A 24,685-nucleotide genomic window follows, 5' to 3' on the forward strand; every position below is an offset into this window, starting at 1 on the left:
TGTTCAAATTGCTAAACCCATGCATAAGCAATTGTAATAATTCCCTTAGCAAACATCACTAAAACATGTTATTTAGTCAGCTGTCACCACCGACCTCTGATGAATTAATACCATGTTATTAGATTAACATTGAACCCCACGTGTGTAGGTCAGAAATAAAAGTGTAGGTGAAGAGAATGGAGATGAAGGTTGCACGCGGAGGAGATCCTATAGAAGAGTGCACACGGAGGGGGCCGCCACTTCAAAGAACACAGTCGGAGCTGGAACGCACATCTGAGCGAGACACTACACTTGAGAGGGTTAACAGATGATTGTTTGCCAAAGTGTTGACTGCGTGACCTGATACAGAGGAAGAGGATGTTGAGATCTGAGGATGGAGTTGCATGGGGTTTGATTTGGTCTCGTTTGTTTGGATTTCTGCACCTTGTGCTCACAAGTTGTTGCTGCCTCATAATCCAGTAGAGCATTTTACAATCATCATATTTATAATTCCAATATTTGAATGTTTATGTTTATGTTTATTTCAAGAAATGCTTTGGTACATTCCATTTTGTATTCCTTTAGATGAATAAAATCAAACATTACATTCACAATATGAATATTCTGGTAAAAAAAAGAAAGAAAAAAGTCAGAATTGTGAGATGCATACTGGGAATGGCTAGAGATAAAACAGGAATTGTGTTATCAACTCTGAATTAAAAAAGTATGAAATGTGAGATAAAAAATTGAGAGAGAAAACTAAACTCAGATGCAAGAAGTCAGTCTTTTTATAAGTGGGTTTCCATATTTAAGTGTGCGGGTTTCCCAGGAAAAAACAAATGTTGTGGTCTTTTGCCAAGACATACTTTGGGTGAGCAATTTAAAGAAACACCTATTCCAAAGTATTACAATTTGGCACATGATTTGTCCCACATGCTAAGATCGCACAGATTGTTGAAGACAGACACAAGTCACATCTTGGAGGTCAGTGATGCATCTCAGAGATACTTTGCGGTTTCATAAATCTGCAGTACAGCGACAGTTGTGAACACCAGGATAGAATACCAGTGAAATTAGCATTTGTTCACAACTAAACAAGAATTAGGAATATCTATTATCTTCTTTTATCTGATTTGTTATCGTTCAGCAGCACACCACCACACTCTCAATGACTCCGTCTGAAGCTTAATGAGCAAACAAACAGAGAAAGGTCAGGATGGAGCTGAATAAAATGCCACTTTATTAGCGGCACAAAGCCCACCACTTTCAAACTAAAGCACTTGTTATTAACAGGAAGCTGGCATTAATTGAGAAAATTGTCAAGAATGCTGAATGGGTAGATGTCGCATCCAATAAATTCAAAACAAAAGGCCAAGAAAAACTAAATACATCCATCACAGGAAAATCTGCACCCACAGTTGGGATGCAGTGAGTGTTCGTCCATTCAAAGTCATTGCCATGATGCCAGCATGCTTTGGGTGGTTGCTAGGTGGTTCAAAATGAAACCGTATAAACCAACAGCAAACAGCTCTAATGACATGAACAAAGCATGCATCATTTACACTTCCTGGAATATTACTGCCAAACACATTAGAAAAGGTCAAATGTCTAAATGTAGAAAGTGTCTGGAATGACTCACAGTTTTACTTTGCAGTAAAGTGTAACTGCATTCATTAGAGACAGATCCATGGGCACAACATTTATGGCCAAAAAAAAATCAGGATTCGAGTTTTACAAAATAACTACAAAACAGCACCGATATGGCCAAAGATTTTGTAAAATAACAAAGACAAGACGAAAAAGACAATGATTAAATAAATAGATCACCCAAAATTTTTAATTTACTGAAAATGTGCCACCCTCATGCCAGCCAAGACGTAGAGGAGTTTGTTTCTTCATCAGATTTGGAGAAATGTAGCATTGCATCACTTGCTCTGCAATGGATGCTCTGCAGTGAATGGGTGCCATCCAACAGATGATAAAAACATCCACACCACTCCAGTCCATCAACTAACATCAAGTGAAGTGACAAGAAATACAAACTCCTTTTTTTGCCAGAAATTATGTTTTAAAGTTAAAACTTCTAAATGATGGATTTGTTTCTTACAAACACACAGAATTTCACTTTTAACTGATGGAATGGAGTGCTGTGGATTATTGTGATGTTTTTATCAGCTTTTTGGGCTCTCATTCTGACGGCACCCATTCACTGCAGAGGATCTTTTGGTGAACAAGTGATGCAATACTGAATTTCTCCAAATGTTTTCTGATAAACAAAAAAACTCTCTCTCTATCTATATCATGGATGGCCTGAGAGTGAGGCAAATATTTATCATGGGGTGAACTATTCCATTAAATTTTAAAATTACTTAAAATTAAGAAATATGACATTATAAAATATTCAATAACACTACATAAAAAGGTCTTTTTTAAAAATAATTTGTTAACATTAGATATTGCATATAGCTTACATAACCTGACATTGAGCAATATCTTTTCAATGCAACATTGTTAAATGCTACTTAAAATAAATACAATTATGTATTAATTGTTCATCATGTTAGCTCACAGTGCATTAACTAAAATTAACTGACTGCTGACATGATACTTTTGGATATTTCTTGGTTTTAAATATATTAGTAAATACATATTCATCGATTTCAATCTGGCTTGAACAATCCTGCAATTGAATATATCTAAAACAGTTACCATGTTTTTTTTCTAAAAACAATATAAATATAGAACTTCAAATTTTATATCTGGAGAAAGGTTACAGGTCGTCACAGAATATAAATATTTAGGATTATATATAGATTCAAATCTCAATTTCAAAACTCACATCAAAAAAGTTAGTAATAGGATTAAGTTCAGTCTAGCAAATTTCAGATTCATTAGAGATTTCCTTTCAACATAAGCTGCTAAATTATATTTCTTTTCCATGATTTTATCCCACATAACATATTGTTTAATAAGCTGGTCCAATACTCAGTCTACAACAATAAAACCAATAGAAAGATTATACAAACAAGCATTAAAAATACTGGATAAAAAACCATACCACTACCACCACTGTAGTATTCTAAGGAAATATCAGTTACTTACCTGGGATAATCTAATTAAATTCAAAAACATTTGTTTAATTTATAAAATTAGATATGGCTTAGCAGCTCCTCAACTGTGTGATTTTATACATTTTAGATCCAGTGAGGTTAGGGTAACTAGAGGGGCAGTGAGGGAAGACTGCATCATACCCCGGAGAAAAACAGCTTTTGGTCAGGCCGTCTTCTCCGTAAGAGCAGTTCAGCAATGGACCACAGTGCCGGCAACCATTAGAGAGTCCTTGTCATTCAAAAAGGCTTGTAGAGAGCCAAACTTGTGGGTACTAATGCTTTTATGTGTGTATTTAAATATTATATCATTTTTATATGAATTGTATTTATAAACCATAATGTGTTGTATGCAATTTTCTTTTCTTTTTTTCGTGATTTTGTACTTGTGATTATTTTTAAAGGTTGCCTTGTTTAAATCTGGCTGGGGGACTACCGATGAAAATTAGCACTTTTGAGCTAACTCGGGTACATTTACATTGTTTTAATGTTTATTAATGTACACTGTCCCCTTTCAAATAAAGAAAATAACATAACATATTGTTCACATTAACCAATGTAATTAACAAGTTAATCCTTAAATGTTACCAAATAGTGACTTAATGTAGAGGATATTTTCATGAAAAGACAAAAACTGAAAACTGGCACTAGGAGAACGTGGGGTGTTTTAAAATGAGTGTTTTGACCGGCAAACTCATAAACAGCTTGTGACTCAGATCTGTGCTGTATCTGTGAAGTAATGCATCACTCGGTTGGACTGTATTTATGCGAGTGTTTTCTCTTACCCAGATCTGAAGTGGCCACCTCAGGAATGGTGATTCTTAACATGGAACCAGAACTCAATTCCTGAACAAAAGAAAAGTGAGAGGCGGAAATTAGCGCCAGATACTAAATTAGCAATGCTATTGCATCATAGAGTCCAAACCAAAAAGAGTCACGTTGCTATTTATATCTGGTCGAATTCAACCGGGCTGTTGTTGTTCCCTTTGCTGAAATGCATAGAAAGTAAAAGAACAAGTGCATGCAGCAAAATTCCAGCAGGCATTCGACAATGACCTGGATGAAAACAATCCTTAGACGCTGGCTATTTTTAAAAACCCTTTCTCAGTCAAGCTTATCATCCCACATAAGTTGGACGTGGTGAGATTGCTTTGACAGGCCTGCGAGGGGATTTCTTCTGGTAGGACATGCCGTTCAGTGGGAAATGACAATGCAGAGGGGCTGACTGCAGGGGACCAGACCTTATTAAGTCTTGTCAAAACAGTGACGGGCTCCTGGTGCTCATGTCTGAGCTGCCATGCCATTTCGGTCAAGTCCTGTTACTGTGGCAGCCCTCAATTACAGCCGGCCACTGAACGACAAAAGCAATTACCAGCTCCTGACTTTAGCAGCAGTGGTCAGTACAAACACAAACGCAAGCATCTTGACCCTGTTTGACATTTTGAAAATGCATTTAGAAAGCACCTGCCACATTTATGTCCAGACAGTGATATATCAAGTGAACCAGGTAGATTCATCTAAACATGCGGGCATTCTGAGATTACTGGCACTGGACGAAAAACCGAGCCCACTCGGCTGTTTAACAAAACACTAATTCTTTTGAAATACAGATATTAGATGAACAAATGGCGCACCTCATTTGCTATCAGAATGAATAAACGGTCCATAATAATGAAGAAAAAAAAAAAAGGCGACCATAAATCGACCATTAAAAAAACCGCAGCAACTGATAAGTTATACTAACTTACCGAAATACTAAACTCTGTTTTTTGCTAAAACAAAGGTGTTAATGAGAAAACCACACGATGAATGTCATGCACTCAAACGAACATACATTTTGCAAAACGAGATGTAGCTTAAAACCATATGATAACCAGTAAGAAAAACTAGGTAAAAGACAGATATTTAAATGAAAAACCATTGAATGTAAAATTAGCTTTTTATTTTTTACTTTTAATTATAGAGAAACCATTTCTTTTTCACCTCCAACAAATAAAAGTATTAATATTAAATTAGTATTAAATGTAATCGCATTTAAAATGGCTCATTTATTCACAGTTTTTACCATATCTAGTAAGATAACTACTATAATAAGGTTTTTATTTGTACAGTATTTTACAGTTTAAAAATTAAACTCACTGTTTACAGTGGACATATTGTAACCAAACAGTAAATAATGTTCCTAAACAACTTTATAGCAGAGATCCAAAATACATTGGTAATTATATCAGTCTCAGCCAGTATACATTAATTATCAAATGTACTGAAGTATCAGTCTGTCAAAATGAAATAAAAATTGACACTATTTTTTTTTTTTTAATTTATATGTTATAGATCTTAGTGTGAAGAATTATCTGTGCATTTTTTTAACCTAATAATGTTTAATTCATCATGACATTAAGGTTTTAAATGTCTGGTTTTACTGTGTGCATTTAGTGTGCATTAAATATTTAAAACAGCAGTTTCATGGGAAATATGTATATATATTTTTTTAAATCGCTGCACTAACCAGCGTGACTGTTGCTGACAGGGTCTCTGAAGCTGTGGATGTGAGGTGCGGCCTGCTGGAAGGGAGGGTCTTCCAGCCGGGATGACTCATGGTGGTGTGTCGAGCTGCGAACCTCCAACACCGGTGACTACATGCTAACCTGACAGCAGGAGATGAGGAGTACCATTAAACACCATTAAACACTCATGCAAGGTAGTGTTGTCAAAAGACCCGGTACTTCGGTACCAAGTCGGTACTAAAAAAATGAAAATGTCATGGTACCGGGTTTCTTTAAGTACCGGTGGTACTGGGTACCTGGTCAACCCGGTTCTTGATGCATACAGCACTATGATTTCCGCAAAGCAGAAAATGAGGATGGAATCTCAAAATCAGTACAAAACAAAATCCAGTCATGAAAATGAAACTTACATTTTAATATGGACAGTCACGGAATTTGTCAAAGTTAGCATAAATTAATCAAATCAAATCTCCATGTGGACCAGTATCTGTAAAAGCCTCAAAAGTTGGTTGAAATCTGAATCCTGCATGTTCTGCGCGTCTCTGTGTGAATGAATGAATGGATTGTTTACTACAGAGACTGAAGCGCGTTTGAGTAAAACCAGTGTCAATTTAAAGGTATTCACGATAGCCTGCCAAAATAAGTTCATTTTTACATAAAGGCGTTTTGCTAGAAATATTACTATTATTTAGTAGAATGTATGTGATACTGCTACTACTGTTGAAAAAATTAATAAAACTATTTTTTAAAGAAATAAATCACACAATATTTCTTCCATGGTTTAATTTTAATAGCAAATCCCCTTTATTTACCAAAAAATAAAATGTGTTTAAATTTCATTAATTAAAAGACTAATAAAATTTGGGTGAAACTTGTTTACTGTTTTTCATAATTATATTACTTGTAGAAAAACTTTAAACACAAAATGTAAATAAGTATAAAGAATGGCACTGGTTTTATTTTTAGTGATAAAAAGTGTGTGTGTTTTTTTAATTAGCATATTTTTGTGTTTTGCTTTGGTACCGAAACTGGTACTCCAGATCCATGGATTTTCACTGGTATCAGTACCGAATATGTACCAAAAATGTTGGTACCGTGACAACACTAATGCAAGGTGTTGCATGCTCAGGTTCAGGGAAGTTAATGCTCATCCCTTCTATAACCTTTATAACCAAAAAGGTCAAGCAAGTCACCTTTATTTATATAGTGCTTGATACTATAGAGACAGTTTCAAAGCAGCTTAACAGGAACAATAACCAAATTAATGATGCAAATTCTGCCAAAAAGATGCTCCAACAAGACAAAAGTGTGATTATTCAGTTCAGCTCAGTTCAATTACTGTGTAAAGTTTCAGTGTAAATATTCAGCTCGAGCCAGTTCACAATTAATTCAATTCAGTTCAATCACAGTGTTGATGTAGCAGAGTTTGTCAATTATAAATAAATATGATTCAGCTATAAAGCAGCTCTGCTGAAGACAAAAGTGTTATTATTAAACAAGTTTTGTTCTCATGTGGTCAGATCTATGATGTTACTGAATATTTAAGGAATTACCCCCAAAAATGGAAAAAAAAATTGCTGAAAAATGTAACCACACTCAGGATACAAAAGACGTAGATGTTTGTTCATCAGAACATATTTGCAGAAATGTGTTATTGCTTCACTTGCTCTGCAATGGATCCTCTGCAGTGAATGGGTGCCGTCAGAATGAGAGTCCAAACAGCTGATAAAAACATCACAATAATCCACACCACTCCAGTCCATCAGTTAAAGTCTTGTGAAGTGAAAAGCTGTGTGTTTGTAATGAACAAATCCATCACTAAGACATTTTTAACATTAAACTGTCACTTCCACAAACTCATCTATATCTTGGTTGGCCTGAGAATAAGTACATTTCCAGCAAATTTTCATTTTTGGGTTAACTATACCTTTATGTGTCTTTTAATCCCCAGCTAAGCAAGCCAAAGGTCACAGTGGAAAGGAACCCAAACTCCATCATGTGACAGAAATGGAGAAAAATAACTTGGGAGAAAACAGGCTCAGTCAGGGGACCAGTTCTCCTCGGAGCAAAAAAGGCATGAAAAGCTTAAAAATATTGCTAAAAAAGATATGTGGCGCTCCCTTAACCATTACTGCTAGTAAAATACCATCATAAAAAAAATAAACTGTGATGGAAATGTGTTTGTCCGCACAAGTACATCATCTGGCCTTAATGTAGTTCTCCGGATTTGAAGTGAATAAAGAATAAAATAGTGCTTGTGGTTTATGGGACATTTGCAGGGCCTAGAGAAGCTTTTATCAGTAGTGCAATGCTTCATGTTAAATGGTGGCTCTAAAAAGCACTTCTCTTCGAACACAATATCCATAAATGCACTCATATGGGGGACGATTAATACTTTATTAAGCATAGGATCAATCATATGGGCTACTTGATCTCTATTTCACACAATTAGATTATCCAAACCAGTCGAGATCCAAGTCGTTTTAGCCGTTTAAGAAGAAAAATAATGGAGCTGGCCATATGACTGTGATTTAATACTGATATCGATCCGTCTGTAAGAATTTAGCGGATGGACATTAGCATTAGGACACAATTTCAAGAGTCCTCTCGAGGAATGCGGTCTTGTCTTACATACATATGACTCAGTTAGTCTTTCACTAAATGGCTACGATATAATGCACACAATCCCGCTATAAGCACATTATAGTACCTCCTCCAGCCGGCTCATATGCTGAACTGTGGCCCTGGCAGGGGTGCTGATGTTCTCCAGAGGGGTGCTTAACTGCGGCTGGTGGCTTTGCACACTGAAGGTAGGACACAGAAGGCCAGGGATAAATACTTTGCTGACCTGAAAGCAAAACAAAACATGATTATTAGCTTAAAACATGATGGTTTTATGTTACCAAAGGCTTAAAGCGGAATTACTCTATTTTTTATTTTTATGCAAGTGTGAATGACTAAAAACAAAAACTTGTAAGGTTGCTATTTCTATGCAATATACAGTACATAAAACATTTAATATATAACAAAAATATGATCAATAAATTATTAACAGATATAAATAATTGACAAATAATTTTACTACTATGACTACTACTAATCATAAATAACACACACACATATACATAAAATGTATTCACATTAAATATAAGATAGATAGATAGATAGATAGATAGATAGATAGATAGATAGATAGATAGATAGATAGATAGATAGATAGATAGATAGATAGATAGATAGATAGATAGATAGATAATATCATAATGTAATTGGCCATGTGGAACGGTGGTCTCGGGGGCATGACGCTGTTGTCCTTAGCTTTCATTACAGATCTAATGATGCTCTGATAACATTATTGAAGCTAATGTCCTCTGTGTCATCTGCCATGTACAGATGTATTCACTGCATTAATCTGGACACACTTAAGGATTTATCTAACTGATCTGTCATTGGGTTTTGGTCCACCGTATAAATTGTGTTCCTGTAGCTCAAGTGGTAGAGCATTGCGTTAGCAAGCGCAAAGTTGGGGGTTCGAATCCGGGGGAACACATGTTAGGAAAAAATTGTTAGCCTGAATGCAATGTTTGCAATGAAAACCCAAAGGCTTGAAATATTCCATGACAGTTAACATTTTTGTCTGTGAATGTTTATGTGTTCAGTCTTTTACACTTCATATAGATAGATAGATAGATAGATAGATAGATAGATAGATAGATAGATAGATAGATAGATAGAATAACATCTAAAGTGGGAAACTGGAAAAAGCTATTTTATTAAAAACAAAATCACTATTTGTATTTTATATATGACAAACAGCATACTATATAAGACAAATAATATTGGATAGCATTTGAATGGAGCCTTTGTATAATGTTGGATAGGTCACCTTCAACCAATCCCTAGAAAACCAGAACTAGAAAATTGGTTTGAGGTGAGTCATCCACATCTGAAACACACAGTGTCATCAGTACTGCAGAGAAAAAGGCTTTTTATATATCAATCATGCATTCATCTGTAAGTACCATCTTATGACATTAATAAATTATATAAATCTAACAGTATAAACAGATATGCCTGCGCGTCTGTAAAGAATCCCTGCATTCTCTCCAGCACTAATGACAGTCTCTCATCCAGATTTGAGTTACTCACCTGGAACCAATTTTCAAATCTCTAGTGATTGGTGGAGAACATGATGGAAAGAGATGATGTATTAGACTCCACAAAAGGCTTTGAGATCAAACTGTAATGCACAGATGCCATTGGCTTTTTTAATAAAAGAGAACTATGCATGGCAGACATGCTGCATATTACAACACAGTCAGACTGAGCTGAAAGAGGAAAAATGATTTAGGCCACTAATAATGTCACTTCAGAGGTGAAACCCGCAGATGAAATCAAGCCTCACCCGTGTGACCCCTGTGTACAAGACCAGACTTCCATTGGCCTCAAGCACCAGCATGATATGAATGTCCTTTCAAGAAATGAAGAGAGTGTGAAATTTAAGTCCTGATGATGACAGTGAAGAAAAAGAGGATGACACTTACAGCTTATGTTCAAGATTTACAAATGTCACGATTATTTAAATGGTGTTAATTGCTCATCATGATAAAAGCAGCAAGATCTGATCACAATGGATTTGCAACCCATTTGTCATATATTTAATAATTGTACAATTTATTGAATGGTTAAAAGAGGGTGTTTGGCTAATAAATTCAAATAATAATTTTCAATAATTTAACTACTAAATAGTACAGATGCACAATAATAGCAGAAAAGTTTATTACGAAGCTATAGGGTTATGTTAAATCTATGTGTTTGTTTTTAGGGATGTAACGATGTACCCAAAGCCAATTCTATTTCTCAAAATTTTTCTTCAGATATATGCAGAATCTTTGTTTGATTAAAATGCACTGGTTTCCTCTAATTTTAAATTAATTTTAAGGGCAAAGCCTTAGTTTGTTTATATTAATAGATTCATTTTATTTGTATTTATTTATTTGATTTGGGATTTGTTTTAAAATTTGAGTTTAGTTTTGTTGTTTGACATTTCAACTGAAAGAAATTTGCAGCATTTTGTCTGAGAAATAATAAAAGGACACCTTTTAAATCTCATTTTGTAAAAAAACAAAATCGTAAGAAAATTATACAAATCTGTATCGTGAAATCATATTGCATCGTGAGTTTATAGAAACATTGCATCCCTATTTGTTTTACGGTTACTTTTTTTGACCTTGTAATAAAAATGGATGATCTTTTGGTAAAACAAGGCCTCACCAGTGACGAATACCAGACTTCACCAATCGTTTAGTCTGTTAAACCCTGTCCCTTTCTTTCAATAAACTGCAAGATTGCATTTCAATCCAACGCCATTTTCGAGTGCAATACCTAGGTCTGTCACGATCATTGATTTATCATCCGATAATGATTATTCAATCTAATCACAATTATTTGAGATACCGCAATAACTGTGCAGTTTAAATTTAATTTAAGATGTTCGTCACAATAAGGAAGAACAGATCTGTCACTACTTCAGTTTCATCTCAACTTTAACAAGTTAAGATAAAACAGAAGAACATTATCAATATTTAAGACGCATGACAATGACAAAATGTTTAACATGTTTCCTCTCAAAAAGATATCTGATATATTTTGACTAATTCAAAAGCTCACCTCAAGAGGGGCAGCATCTTTTGCTTTGATGACGGTCACTGATGCAACTATCAGTTGAGAAGTTTCATTGCTCTCCAGAAATTTGACACACCTGAAACCAGCACACGAAAGAGATGTGACTAATCACTAGTGCTTTAAAGTAGTTAAATACTAAGAAAACAAAGTGATCTATCCGATAAATATAGAAGTAAAAGTAAAACAAATAAGCCACACATTGACCTGAGCTGCTGGTGAGACTCGACCACAGGTCAGAGGTGATGAAGACTTTAGAGGACTGGCCGCCTTTCTCCCTGAACAACAGACACAGCACTGATTCAGGACATACATCAACAGTAACTTCATGCTCTCGGCTCATAAACTCAGGGCACCTGGAGATAGCGCTGGTTTCTGTCCACAGCTGCTCAATGCAGAGGTCGGGAAGAATTGGCTCCATTTCTGGAAGCAGGGCTGTATCATTCAGGGTGCTGTTGGGTGAGGCCAGGAAGCTGTGGCCTCGTGGGGACGGCGTGTGGCATGGCACATGTTGAAGCACTGAGCTCCAGAGAAGGAGGGCACGGCGATGCCAAGTGAACGAGCCCGACTTTATTCATGCAAATTAAAGAGAAACCAAAAGAGCACATTTAAACAAAAACGTCTATATTTCTCCTTTTTTTATTACATTTTTCTTAAATGTACTTTATATATATATATATATATATATATATATATGAATTTATAGCCAATAGCCAAACATACATTGCATGGGTTAAAATTATCGATTTTTCTTTTATGCCAAAAATAATTTGGATATTAAGTAAAGATCATGTTCTATGAAGATATTTTGTAAATTTTCTATCAGAAATATATCAAAACGTAATTTTTGATTAGTAAAATGCATTGCTACGGACTTCATCTGGACAACTTTAAAGGTGATGTTTTCAATATTTTAATTTTTTTTGCACCCTCAAATTCCAGATTTTCAAAAAAGTTGCATCTCGACCAAATATTGTCCTCCTAATAAGCCATACATCAACTGAAAGCTTATATATTCAGCATTCAGATGACCCTTATGACTGGTTTTGTGGTGCAGGGTCACATATGTTGATTTACTGCTCAAGAAACATTTAATTCTTTTCTTTTTTTTATCAATGTTGAAAACTTATATTTTGTTCTTTTGATAATATATTTCAAAATAACAGCATTTATTCTTGCAACATTTTAAATAGCTTTACTGTCACCTTTAATGAATTCAATTAGTCTTTGCTGGGGAAAATCTATAAATCTATAAATATATATACATATAAAAAAAAATACTCTTACTGACCTCAACCTTTTGAATGATAGTGTATTTAAATCAACTTTTCATATAAAACTTCTACTGCCTACAGCAAATTTCCATACAGTGGAATACATACGGCTCTGGTTGTGTAGGGCGTGGCAGTGAAGGGGTAAGGCGGGCGAGTCCAGCCGGGTCACGTTTCTCAGGTGGGTGCTAAGGAAGCTGGGGGCTGCATTGGGAGTGTGAACTGGCCCGGCCTGGTCTGGACACTTTAATACAGTGACCTGCTCCTGAAAAAATGCACAGGAACATCAAAAAACCTGTGCCAGTGATCTTATTTGGAACGAGTCTTTAGACTTGATGGTTTAACTGGGTTAATGACATTTGACACTCAACAATAAATCTAAGAATCAAACATTAGAACATAGAGGGTCCTATAATACACCCGAGCAATGCGAATGCAAGGCGCAGCACAAGTGTGTTCCATCCAGCGCCTTTCACATTTCCCGTCCAGCGCCATGTCGTTTAATTAGCAAATGCATTTGCGCCTATTTTTGCACCCATGGGCGTGCTGGTCTAAAAAAGAGGTGTGTTCAGGCGCAGTGCTGGCGCAATGCTATTTTAAGGAGCTGAAAATAGACTGCACCATTGACCAGCTCAAACCTGGTCTAAAGTCTGGCGTTCTGTCTTTGCGGTTGCCAAATTCCGCCGTATAAATAGCAAATCCTTTATGGCACGAGCGCATCTGGCTCTTAAAGGGAATGGAAGATGAGACTCTGATTGGTTTATTGCACGTTACGCCCAAAAAACACCCATTATTTATTAAGAAAATAGGGACAACCCGTTTAGACCATGCAGCCGGGCGCGCCAACTGTTTTTCCATCCTTAAAATAGCAAAAGGGGATTTGGATACGCCCTGAGTGCACCTGCGCTTTACACTTTGCATTTAGATCGTTAAAATAGGGCCCTTACAGTTCAAATAATGACGTCATCCTTTAACCATTAAAACAAAACCGTGGAAACATAAGGTATGTATTTCATAATGACTGAGTGAAGCAACCGTACCTCAGGTGTGACTCTGCACAGGGTCCAGACGGTGTGTGTGCACTGCTGTGTGTCGTACGTCATGATAATGGAGGGCCCGTGGCAGGTGAACACCACTCTCAGAGCGCTGTCTGAAACATACTGGAGAAGGCACTCAAAGAGACCTGAACCAATACGAGGGAACAACAAGAGCATTAACATATGACATATTCTGAGGTCAAAAGACCAGAGATCCACAACACATCGAAGTCATTATTATAGAGTTAATTCAATGGTTTTCCCAAGTTCCAAATGTATGGTTTCGGTGAGTAAATAAGACAACTTAATGTCCAGCTGGCCAGTAGCTTTATTAGGAAATAATACATGGTTTAAATTGAATTATATGAACGTCATTCTGACTTTTACTGATGTAAGCAACATGAGCGAATCAAATCAAAAACATACAGACCTTCTAATAAAGAAAACATCTGTTTATTTGGGACCATCCTAAGTTGATTTAGGAAGTTTTGCAAGCGGTGACAGATAATGAAATATTTCTCCCATTAAGCCACCAAAACAAAAAATGAGGAATAAAAATCACAATGGTCATGTTTTTGTTAGTGAAGCAGTTTCACGGAGACGGACTCATCTTGAATGTGATGCTGCAAACGAATCAATGACCTGCTCAGTCACTACAATGCACAAAAACAAATATAGTTTCATGGGGACTATAAACAAATATTTCTGGGTGGCAAATTTTAACCATTGTCTCTCCATTTTAGACCCAGGGGATCAACATTTATTCAATAAATATTTACTTACAAAAACTTGTTTTAAATGAGTCAGAGTTCCAGGACAAAAGACGATGGAGAACGTATGCACTTGACCAATTTTTTTTATATACTGTGTGTCATAATTAAAAATAATTACTGATTGCACTTCCATAATTTACCTCAAAAATACAAATGATTGCTAAACAATGCTGATAATCTTAAACTACAATTTCTAAGGTAAAGAGCTGTTAAATTAAAAAAATTAATTATAAATAATAAATCCTAAATTTACTAAAACCTAAATAAATAATTAAAGCTAAACAGAAAAAAAATAAATAAATAATAATAATAAAAATCAAAAAGCACGATCTAGAATTAATATTAAAACAATAAAAGCCAATTTAAATATTAAAGGGTTAGTTCAGCCAAATTAAACTTCTCAAGGACTGATGCAGTGCAACACTCGCTAAGTTGCATCAAATGGCTCGAAAGATCAAAGAATTTTTTTTATAACTCCAACAGAATTCGTCTGAAAGAAGAAAATCATATACACCTATGATGACTTCAGAGTAAGTAATTTATGGCTTAATTATACTTTTTGGCTGAACTAACCCTTTAATAAATATTCTAACAGTATATAAATATTACAAAATTACACTGATAATGTGCATAATTATCACGTCTTACCAGTGGACTTACAACAGGAGCGATTTCATCTAGCGGATGCAGCATGCTGAACAAAGTCGGGAGAGGTTCCCTGATAATAAGATTCAAATCATTATCGACCATCATATTCACACTAGACAAGCATTTGTTAACAACAGTCAAATGCAAAACGTGACAGCATTATAAATAATCAAGCATACCTGATGGGGCTCATGTGGCAATCAACTGTAATATTTTTATGCTCTAAAAGCAGGCCAAACTTTGTTGACCAGAGAGTGGAGACCTACAAATGAAACAGATTAAAGTCAATCAAAAGACAGAGGAAGAAGACTGATGGAAAAATAGTATTTTACAGCTAAAGGCATTGTTAGGCATGAAACATACTATGTTTCATATACTCTATGGCCCAATCTTTAATGCCTTATTGCTTTTTTTCAACTGACATTTTTACGAACAAACAAACAAACGTATATTCTATAAATGGGGAAAAAACGTGCATTGCATTGCATGAGAAAGTTTTAGGCTCTCAATTCCAGTCCCCTGTTTTCCCTTATCCCCATTATAAATGCAAATGTCTGAAATGTTTAGGAAAAGCCTCTGGAGCAACATGCCAGAATATGCTCACGTAAAAAAAAATAAAGCCAGCATTAGCCAGATCTGTAAATTATTCTGTCTAAATACTGTTACTAAAACCAAAACGCCCCCCTTTCCTGTCCACGTGCCAAATAACCCATTATGCCTCATGGAATGCACAACTACCACACATCAGCAGTCACTGAGCTAAAAACAGGATAAATCCCTGATGGCACTAACAAACGCCTGCTAGTGACAATGGCTCTGCTTGAAGATCTCCTCCAAACATGTAAGGCTGATTGAGACATTTAAAGCGGATTTGAGAGAGAGAAGTCCATTATAAAACAGAGATGTACTGTAGAGAAATTCAACAGCGTTCTGACCTGAAATGGCAGGTGAGATATGAAGTCTTTCCCACTCATGCTGTGGACATTCACACAGGTGCTCTGAACAATACACACCGTCTGCTCCACAACATCCTCAACTGAAGATCATGGGGGAAAAACAATCACTCAGCGTCAAACACATTCTAAGAACAACATTTAGCGTTATACTTGCTACTGAAAACAGACGAAGCAATTAAAATGCAAAGAATACAAAAATAAATAAATAAAAACAATTATATAATGAAAAGACACAAATAAGTAAACATTAAATAATAAATTAAAATATATAAATTATATACAAATAAAAGAAATAATAAATAAAAAATAAATACAAATTACAAAGTAGTAAAACAACAAAAACTTAAGAAATAAATGTAAAATAATTAATAATGTAAAAATAAATGTAAAAACTTAAAATAAACAATTAGTAAACAAATAAAAATCAAGAAAAAAAAAAAAAATTATATATATATATATATATATATATATATATATATATAGAGAGAGAGAGAGAGAGAGAGAGAGAGAGAGAGAGACCTTTTTAATGGCAAATATAAGTACTTTGGTTAACACTTTAGACTAGGTAACACTATTCACTATTAACTACCTGCTTATTAACATGCATATTTCTAGCATATTGGCCGTTTATTAGTACTCATGATTAAAACATTAAGTCTTAAATCTGCATGACCATATTCTAGATCCCTTAACCCTCCTCAATACCTAAACAATTACTACTACAACATTTAACTTTCAATATGAATCAAATTAAGAGGTTTTTATTTTATTTTTAGGGAAAATTCTTAGTTAATAGTGAATAAGTGTTCCACTATCTAAAGTGTTACCGTACTTTATTACTTAATATGTGGAAACAAGAATATAACAACACTTATTTGTATAAAATTCTTACCATCCTTTTTAGACTGAGGGACAGTGAAAGTACACTATAGAGCCTATACAATAATAAGTGAAATGATGTTATACTGATGTATTACACTATAATTGTAAGTATGAAAATTGGTTCTTAATACAGTAGCCCCAAAAAGTATTTAGGCACTTAAAAATGTCAATTGTATTCCATATAAAACTACCAAACTAAATGTTAATTACTTTATTTCCCATTATAACCTAAAATGGCTAAAAAAGTGAGGTTTGTTTTGTTTGCAGACAGCACCTGCTGAACTGGGGTGTCCACCGTGAAGGCCTTATACACATATGAGGCTTGATTCTTACTGCCACGACTCCATATGACCATGTTTCCAGCCACATACAGCTCCTCCTCATATTCAACCTCATCAGGAGCAGCTCCCTTCCTCAGCTGCCAGTGCTCCTGTCAATCACATCATAATCATAGTTAAAACATGAAGTATTTTAATTAAGAACAGCTTGATTTCGCTTAAAGGAGAAGAGCAGTGCAAACACACTGCTAAACATCTCCTTTTGTGCTTCACAGAAGAAACAAAGTAAAAAACAAACTACCTTCTCAAGCTCCTGTAGAGTGACCTCCTGAAGGGATCCTGTGAGTCCAGCCGCCCCGTCAGAGGACCAGAGCTCGGAGGCTGGCTGGAGCTGCCGCAGCTGGAGATTCGCGGCTTTCAGGTGATTTTTGCACTGCTCACGACCGAACGGAACAAACGAATGCAATTCGCCTGCGGCTATCATTGTGGCCTTCTCTAAATAGACGTGCGACATGAGTTCCCAATATCAGCATTATTTCTGTGAAACACAAAGACAATTAGCCTGCGTTTACACTGGCAGAAAAAATCTGATTTTATTCCCAGATCTAACACAGGTTGGAATTTGATGCACGTGTCTAAACACAAAAATCCACAAGAGATCTGATTTTTTCACATCCAATCCGAACCGTTTCCAAATGTGCTTTTAAATCAGATACATATCAGATATCTGGACATCCGACCTATGTCTAAACACATATATTCAATCCCCCCAGACATGTTTACAGACAAAATGTTGTGTTTTGCACTGATATCTATGACACCTTCAGTATGGCAGCAAATTATGCTGCGTTTTTAATAAGTCGCTTTTTATCAGCATAGTTTTGACTTTACTGTTTTTTATATCACAAAATATGCCTCAGAAAGTTTGATAAACGATATACACCTAAGATTATAGTTATACTAGTACAGTTTTTGTTTATATTTCACATTACATTACATATTAATATATATGTTTTCATTGTAATTTTAGTTAAAAGTTTTAGTAATTTTGTTGGGTGAATTTGTATTTGAAATTTAGAAATTTAGAAATTTTGATTAGATTTTGTTTCATTTAAATATGTATATATATATGGCATTTATTCATTATTATTTATTAGCTTTAGTGTATGTAGTTTTGGTTCTTTCACTACTTAAAACTAAACTAAAAAAAAATTGAAATGTTACTTTGGCAACTAGCAGAAATATAATAAGTTTACTCTCTTTTTTTATTTGTTTGTGTTTTTTTTTTTAATGTTACTTTATTTCAAGTAATTAATTTTATTTATTTATTTATAATTAACTATATGACAATCCATACATTACCCAATTTGTTATATACCAGAAGCACAAATCATCCACCAAATCCATCAGTTCTGATGTACCTCAAGGTTCTGTCTTGGACCCTCTTCTTTTCTATGGGTTTAATTTCCACTATTACGCTGATGACATTCAGATAATGCCCTCCAGTTCGAAATCTTGGGTGTTCTCATTGATTTCACCCTTTCATTAATGATTACATTAGACAGCTTTTTTCCACCTACGAAATAATATCTCTCGTATTCAATTCTCTTTCAGACAAAAGAGAGCCTTTTAAATTTTGTTCTAGCTTGTAACGAATTACAATATTTACACTGTTTGAGGAAAAACACTAAAGTTTTTATGTTGCAACAAAGACTCTGGTTGCAATCAGTGGGTCATCCTGTCAACATTAGCAGCGGCGCTACTGCTAACAACATCCGCTCACATACTCGCCTGCTAAATAACAAATAGTCGAGCTTGCTGTCCTGGAGTGGGGTCCTTCCCTTTGACAGATGCCTCTCCCTCCTCGCCTGCTCGTTGAAGTTAACAAACAAACGCATCAAAGTATGCAGGGAAAACCGAGTGAGCACACTACAATGTTTCAAATGACCGCGGACATGCTCATGTTGTTATCCCGTGACGCACTTCCGAGCGTCTGACCAATCAGAGAGCTGCGTTCTGGCAGTGCGCAAGTGCACATAAAGGCGACCTAAGCAAGATAGTGATGGCATCATGGGAACACACCATGGTTTTCTGATATATATGTGACCTGGACTACAAAACCAGTCATAAGTGTCATTTTTCCTAAATTGAGATTTACATATAATCTGAAAACTGAATAAATAAACTTTCCGGACACTATTTGGCAGAGATACAAGTTACAACATTTGAAAATCTAAATATTGAGAAAATCGCCTATACAGTTGTCCAAATGAAGTTCTTTGCAATGCATATTACTAATCAAAAATTAAGTTTAGATATATTTACAGTAGGAAATTTACTAAATATCTTTATGGAATATGATCTTTACTTAATATCCTAATGATTTTTTGGCATAAATAAAAAATCTATCATTTTGACCCATACAGTGTATTTTTGACTATTGGTACAATTTGTGATCCTGGGTCACATATGTCATAGGCTACTAAATTATTACCATGGTACTTTATATGTCATATATATGTCTAAAGCATGATACTTCCAGGGTTAATTTAAAAAAAATAATAATAAAAAAAAGAAGTTCTGTCGCTATATTTATATATTCTATTATACATTTACACCAATGGTTCTTAATCTTTGCAAAGTCAGACATCTTTCAATCGTTGAAGGCGATCCTTCATGGGCATGATGCTTTCTTTTGCTTTCTGACATAGCAACTTGTTTTCAAACTTTTTTATTAAAAGATACTAGCCTTTCAGTGTATTAAAATTAATTAAAGCTTTTTTATAGCTCTATGAAAAATCTTAGATTAAATATCTATGAAAAGGTGTTTTATTGTACTAAAAATTCCTGCTTTTTTCCTGTAGATATGATACGGTTATGGAGCTGATGAGACGAGAGATGTGCGGATCCATATGCAGTCAGAGATGTGGTCATAAAACAGGCATGGGTAAGACAACGGCAAACAGGTATATTGAGGGCAAGACAAAAGAGTAATCCAAAACGGGTGTGGTGGATCAGCGGCTAACAATATCTAGGGGGGCTTGACAAGAGGGGTAATCCAACAACATGAGTAATAGTCCAGGCAAGATGCAAAGATAGTCAGAACGACAAGACGAAAGGATAATCCAAAATACACAAGAAAAAATCTGAACACAGGATAGCAGGCAAAGCAACTAGGAGCTAAGAACTAAAAATGTCTCCTTAAAGTAGCTATCACTATGAGAGTGATAAACACTTTACAGTACTCTGCAGTTTGCGAAGGATCTGAGTGGGTGTAATGTAGTGTATGTGTGATTGACTTTAGGTGAATGTGTGATTGGTTACAGCTGTGTGCAATCAGTGCAATCGATGATGGGAATTGTAGTCCAGGGTGAGTGTGAAAGTCTATGTAGTGAGCGGGTGACCTCTGGAGTGAACGGAAGTTCATAGACCGGATTTGTGACAGATATTTATTTTGCACTAATATATTTAAAAGATTTAATTTGTTATATATTTCAAATATTTATTTGTTTATAATCTTTAAGACATTTTGAAGCCCCCTTTGAAGTTTACTTAGGTCCCTTAGTACTTTTCTTTGTGATTGCCTGCATAAAAAAACTATTTCATGTGTAAACACTGGACTTTGATTTAATTTAATTGCATTTTAATTGCACTTCTCATGTTAATATCTCTTATTTATCTTCTATGTTGTTGTATTCTTCATTTGTAAGTTGATTCAGATAATAGTGTATGCAAAACGAATGAAAGTAATTTAGTCCTATACACTCCACAAATCTGCTTTATAACTTTATTCAAATATACATTTTATTTAACTATACCATGCACCTAATAATAATGACAAAAGATCTGTTGACAGAATAGCAAATAAATATTTTATTGTAGCTATGATTTTGAATACCATCCATGTTTATACTCTAAATACTGGTAATTTCTTAATTATGAACAAAATAATTCCATATCAGTGGTATAAACTTTATAGTCAAGGCAAGTTTATTTATATAGCATATTTTATACACAATGGTAATTCAAAGTGCTTTACATAAAATAAAATAAAATAATCATTAATAAAATCACAAAAATAAAACAAGGAATTTAAAAACTTTGAAAACTATTTAAAAATTTATTTAAAATGAATTTAAGAGTTAAAAATATACATAAAATAAAGTGCAATCATTTCAGGTTGCATAAAATACAGTGCAAACAGTTCAGACATTGCACAGTGCTCATTCAATAAATCCACAGCTAAACAGATGAGTTTTGAGTCTAGATTTGATTGTGACTAATGTTTTAGCGCATCTGATCTGTTCTGGAAGCTGATTCCAACTGCGGGCGGCATAATAACTAAACAGAGATTCCCCTTGTTTTGTGTGAAACCTTGGTATTTCCAACTGACTCGATCCTAATGATCTGAATGCTCTGTTAGGTTTATATTCAGTCAGCATATCTGCAATGTATTTAGCAACAACCACACTAAAACCTGAAGCCACTGATTATTAATAACACTTTCTATTTGATCTCTTAAGGATGCAGGTCACAAAATTAGTTGAATTCTCTAAATGAAAGTGATTGTTAACATCTGAAGTGGATCAAAAAGGTTCATCAAAGTTGTCCTAAGACAAGAATGGGTATTGTTTTGGTTTTAGGACAACTTTGATGAAAGGTTTTGACCCACTTCAAATGTTGACTACTGTATATGACTGGAAAATCAATTTTAGAAAAATTGCTTTGCATTTGATGCAAGCATGATATTGTATCATGCATGCTGTATATAAGTTATTCATATTTGTATTTGTATATTTGTTGTGCAATCAATAGAGGAACACATACTGTTTGAGTGAAACCACTATATGGAGTTTCTGAGGTGGTAGTGAATTTCAGGCATTTTATTTCCCATAAACTGACACAATAGCGATGGATGTGCTGAGACCTATATGAATTCAATAGAGTCAGAATAGGAGTTGCATGCTTCCTCTGTAGACTCAGGGACAGGGACAGGGATTCTTAATGTGCGCTAGATAGTGTGCGGCTGGATGAATGTGTCTCCAGTGTTGTCATCTCACTCGATTATTTTTCAATAAAAGTCCTCCCTCTCACACATATGGCAAGCGTCACCTCAGAACTGATTTTCAGTCCTTCAGATTGTTTCTGTATATGACTAAACCCAAGTCATTCCACTGCATGCCCTGCTGAACTTTAGCTGATTTAGCTTGATTGGCAATATCGAATGAAGAATTACACAATACGACAGAGTTGTGTGGAGAAAATATTTCACCATCGAATGCTGTCATATATATATATATATCTGAGTCATATGCAATACACAGGCAACCGGTAAGGAACAGTGTGATGTTCATATGTGTGAGAAGATGTCCAGAAAACAGTTTGACATTTTTGTCAGTGTTTGCAAACCATTAGTCATAAGAAAACCCAAAGGCTTGAAATATTCCATGACAGTTAACATTTTTGTCTGTGAATGTTTATGTGTTCAGTCTTTTACACTTCATATAGATAGATAGATAGATAGATAGATAGATAGATAGATAGATAGATAGATAGATAGATAGATAGATAGATAGATAGATAGATAGATAGATAGATAGATAGATAGATAGATAGATAGATAGATAGATAGATAGATAGATAGATAGATAGATAGATAGATAATATCATAATGTAATTGGCCATGTGGAACGGTGGTCTCGGGGGCATGACGCTGTTGTCCTTAGCTTTCATTACAGATCTAATGATGCTCTGATAACATTATTGAAGCTAATGTCCTCTGTGTCATCTGCCATGTACAGATGTATTCACTGCATTAATCTGGACACACTTAAGGATTTATCTAACTGATCTGTCACTGGGTTTTGGTCCACCGTATAAATTGTGTTCCTGTAGCTCAAGTGGTAGAGCATTGCGTTAGCAAGCGCAAAGTTGGGGGTTCGAATCCGGGGGAACACATGTTAGGAAAAAATTGTTAGCCTGAATGCAATGTAAGTCACTTTGGATAAAAGCGTCTGCTTCCTCTATGAATGTCATACAAATGACAATTATGCTAAATATTACAAACCTAACATTAACATATTGATTTAATTAAAATTTTTCATGCATTTTTAGTGTGTTAGGCATCCCCAAAGACATATTATTATTTTTTTTTTTGTCCATGTGTCTTTTTAACACTTTATAGACAGGTCCATTGAGAGAGCAGAGAGGAAACAATAAGCAAAGGAAGAAAAGGGATCAGGAAATCACATGACCCTTGAACTTGCATGTTAATGGTGCTTGCACTGTCAAGCATCACTATTCCTATTGATGATTTTTGATTTAAATAACCTCCTAACACTATATATTAATCTTCTCCGTCTAATTCATCCAGCCACAGAAAGTCTCGCACTTAGATTCTGTCTTGATGCATCAGATGTAAGGCTGGGAATACAGAATAAAGACTGAAATTCCATTTGTAAACTTGATTTATAGGCATCGCATCTGCAGTCTACATTCCTCATTAATCACCTTGTCCTCAAGGAGACCCTAGAAAACAGCAATCCAGATCAAATAAAGCTGTTAAGGACAGAGGACAGAGGTCACTGTTACCGCAGTTAAATGTGAAACCCAGAGGGCTCACCATGCCATACCTTTGTTCAAACAATGAGGACAGTCCTAATGCAAGGCCAATAGCAAGCTAACATAATATTACTGATTATGAGAATAAATGACGACAGTCCAAACTAAAATGAGTGTTCAGGACGACTGTCTCTAGGGTCTTGGTGGACACTTATGCATGTAAACATTTCCTGTTTTTATGCTTTAAAAGAGTCTGGTTTATGTCACTAGCAGCAGTCAACAACTGACCATGTTTGTTCATTATTTTGGCAGTGATGTATTTAATGAAGAGAGTGATCCAGTTAGCAAAAAGGACTGAATCGGGGTTAAGATGCGGGTAAGCCACAGCAACCCATAGAGGAGTCATTACTGATATTTTTTAAATATACTATCTATCTGTCTGTCTGTCTGTCTGTCTATCTATCTACCATCTGTCTCATTTTTTTCTTTTAATTTGTGATGAATATTTTAATAATCTAGATTTGTTTTTTGTTTGTTTTTTCTGTAAAGAACTTCTTTATGGAATGGAAAGGTTCCACGGATGTCAAAGCTCCTTCATGGAACCTATAGAAATGTGCCCTGAAAGATTTTGTAGAATATATATTTTATAATATCCCCATTAAGATTTTTTTTAAGATCAGTTCCAAATATTACATGAAAAAATTATGTGCACGTCTTTTTCAATTTTCGTTATGTTTTTTTTTTGACTTGGGAAGTCATGCAAGGGTTTATTGCATTGTCTCAGCTCTATCTCTTCTTTGACCAAAAAGTGCATCCATGCGAACAAATATCCAAAGAATGAATCACCAGGAATAATACAAAACATTCTGAGCAATCACAAACTTAATTTCACCAGTGTGTTTGTGTGTGTGTGCCTGTCGACCAATGACGAACACATCAATCCCAGTGGGACTCTATGTGACGTATTAACGCAAATCAAATCTGATTGTCTTCCTGTCTGATGG

At 35.0% G+C, this 24,685-nt stretch overlaps 1 protein-coding gene across 1 annotated transcript in view; it reads right to left on the reverse strand.

Annotated features, from left to right (window-relative positions):
- The window catches only part of LOC132110280 (anaphase-promoting complex subunit 1-like), a 49,835-nt gene extending 32,169 nt beyond the window's left edge, over positions 1 to 17,666 (reverse strand). Inside the window, 17 exon segments of the mRNA XM_059516851.1 lie at positions 5,596 to 5,707; positions 8,304 to 8,441; positions 9,999 to 10,064; positions 11,264 to 11,354; positions 11,483 to 11,507; positions 11,510 to 11,553; positions 11,632 to 11,780; positions 11,783 to 11,843; positions 12,573 to 12,811; positions 13,587 to 13,729; positions 15,005 to 15,019; positions 15,022 to 15,074; positions 15,184 to 15,266; positions 15,940 to 16,040; positions 16,853 to 16,895; positions 17,117 to 17,272; positions 17,422 to 17,666. Of these exon segments, the coding sequence (XP_059372834.1) occupies positions 5,596 to 5,707; positions 8,304 to 8,441; positions 9,999 to 10,064; positions 11,264 to 11,354; positions 11,483 to 11,507; positions 11,510 to 11,553; positions 11,632 to 11,780; positions 11,783 to 11,843; positions 12,573 to 12,811; positions 13,587 to 13,729; positions 15,005 to 15,019; positions 15,022 to 15,074; positions 15,184 to 15,266; positions 15,940 to 16,040; positions 16,853 to 16,895; positions 17,117 to 17,272; positions 17,422 to 17,634 (1,732 nt within the window). The 5' untranslated portion in view covers positions 17,635 to 17,666.
- Positions 17,667 to 24,685: the final 7,019 nt, after the last annotated feature.

Source organism: Carassius carassius, chromosome 30 (genome assembly GCF_963082965.1).
Source record: "Carassius carassius chromosome 30, fCarCar2.1, whole genome shotgun sequence".
In the NCBI taxonomy this organism is placed as follows: domain Eukaryota; kingdom Metazoa; phylum Chordata; class Actinopteri; order Cypriniformes; family Cyprinidae; genus Carassius; species Carassius carassius.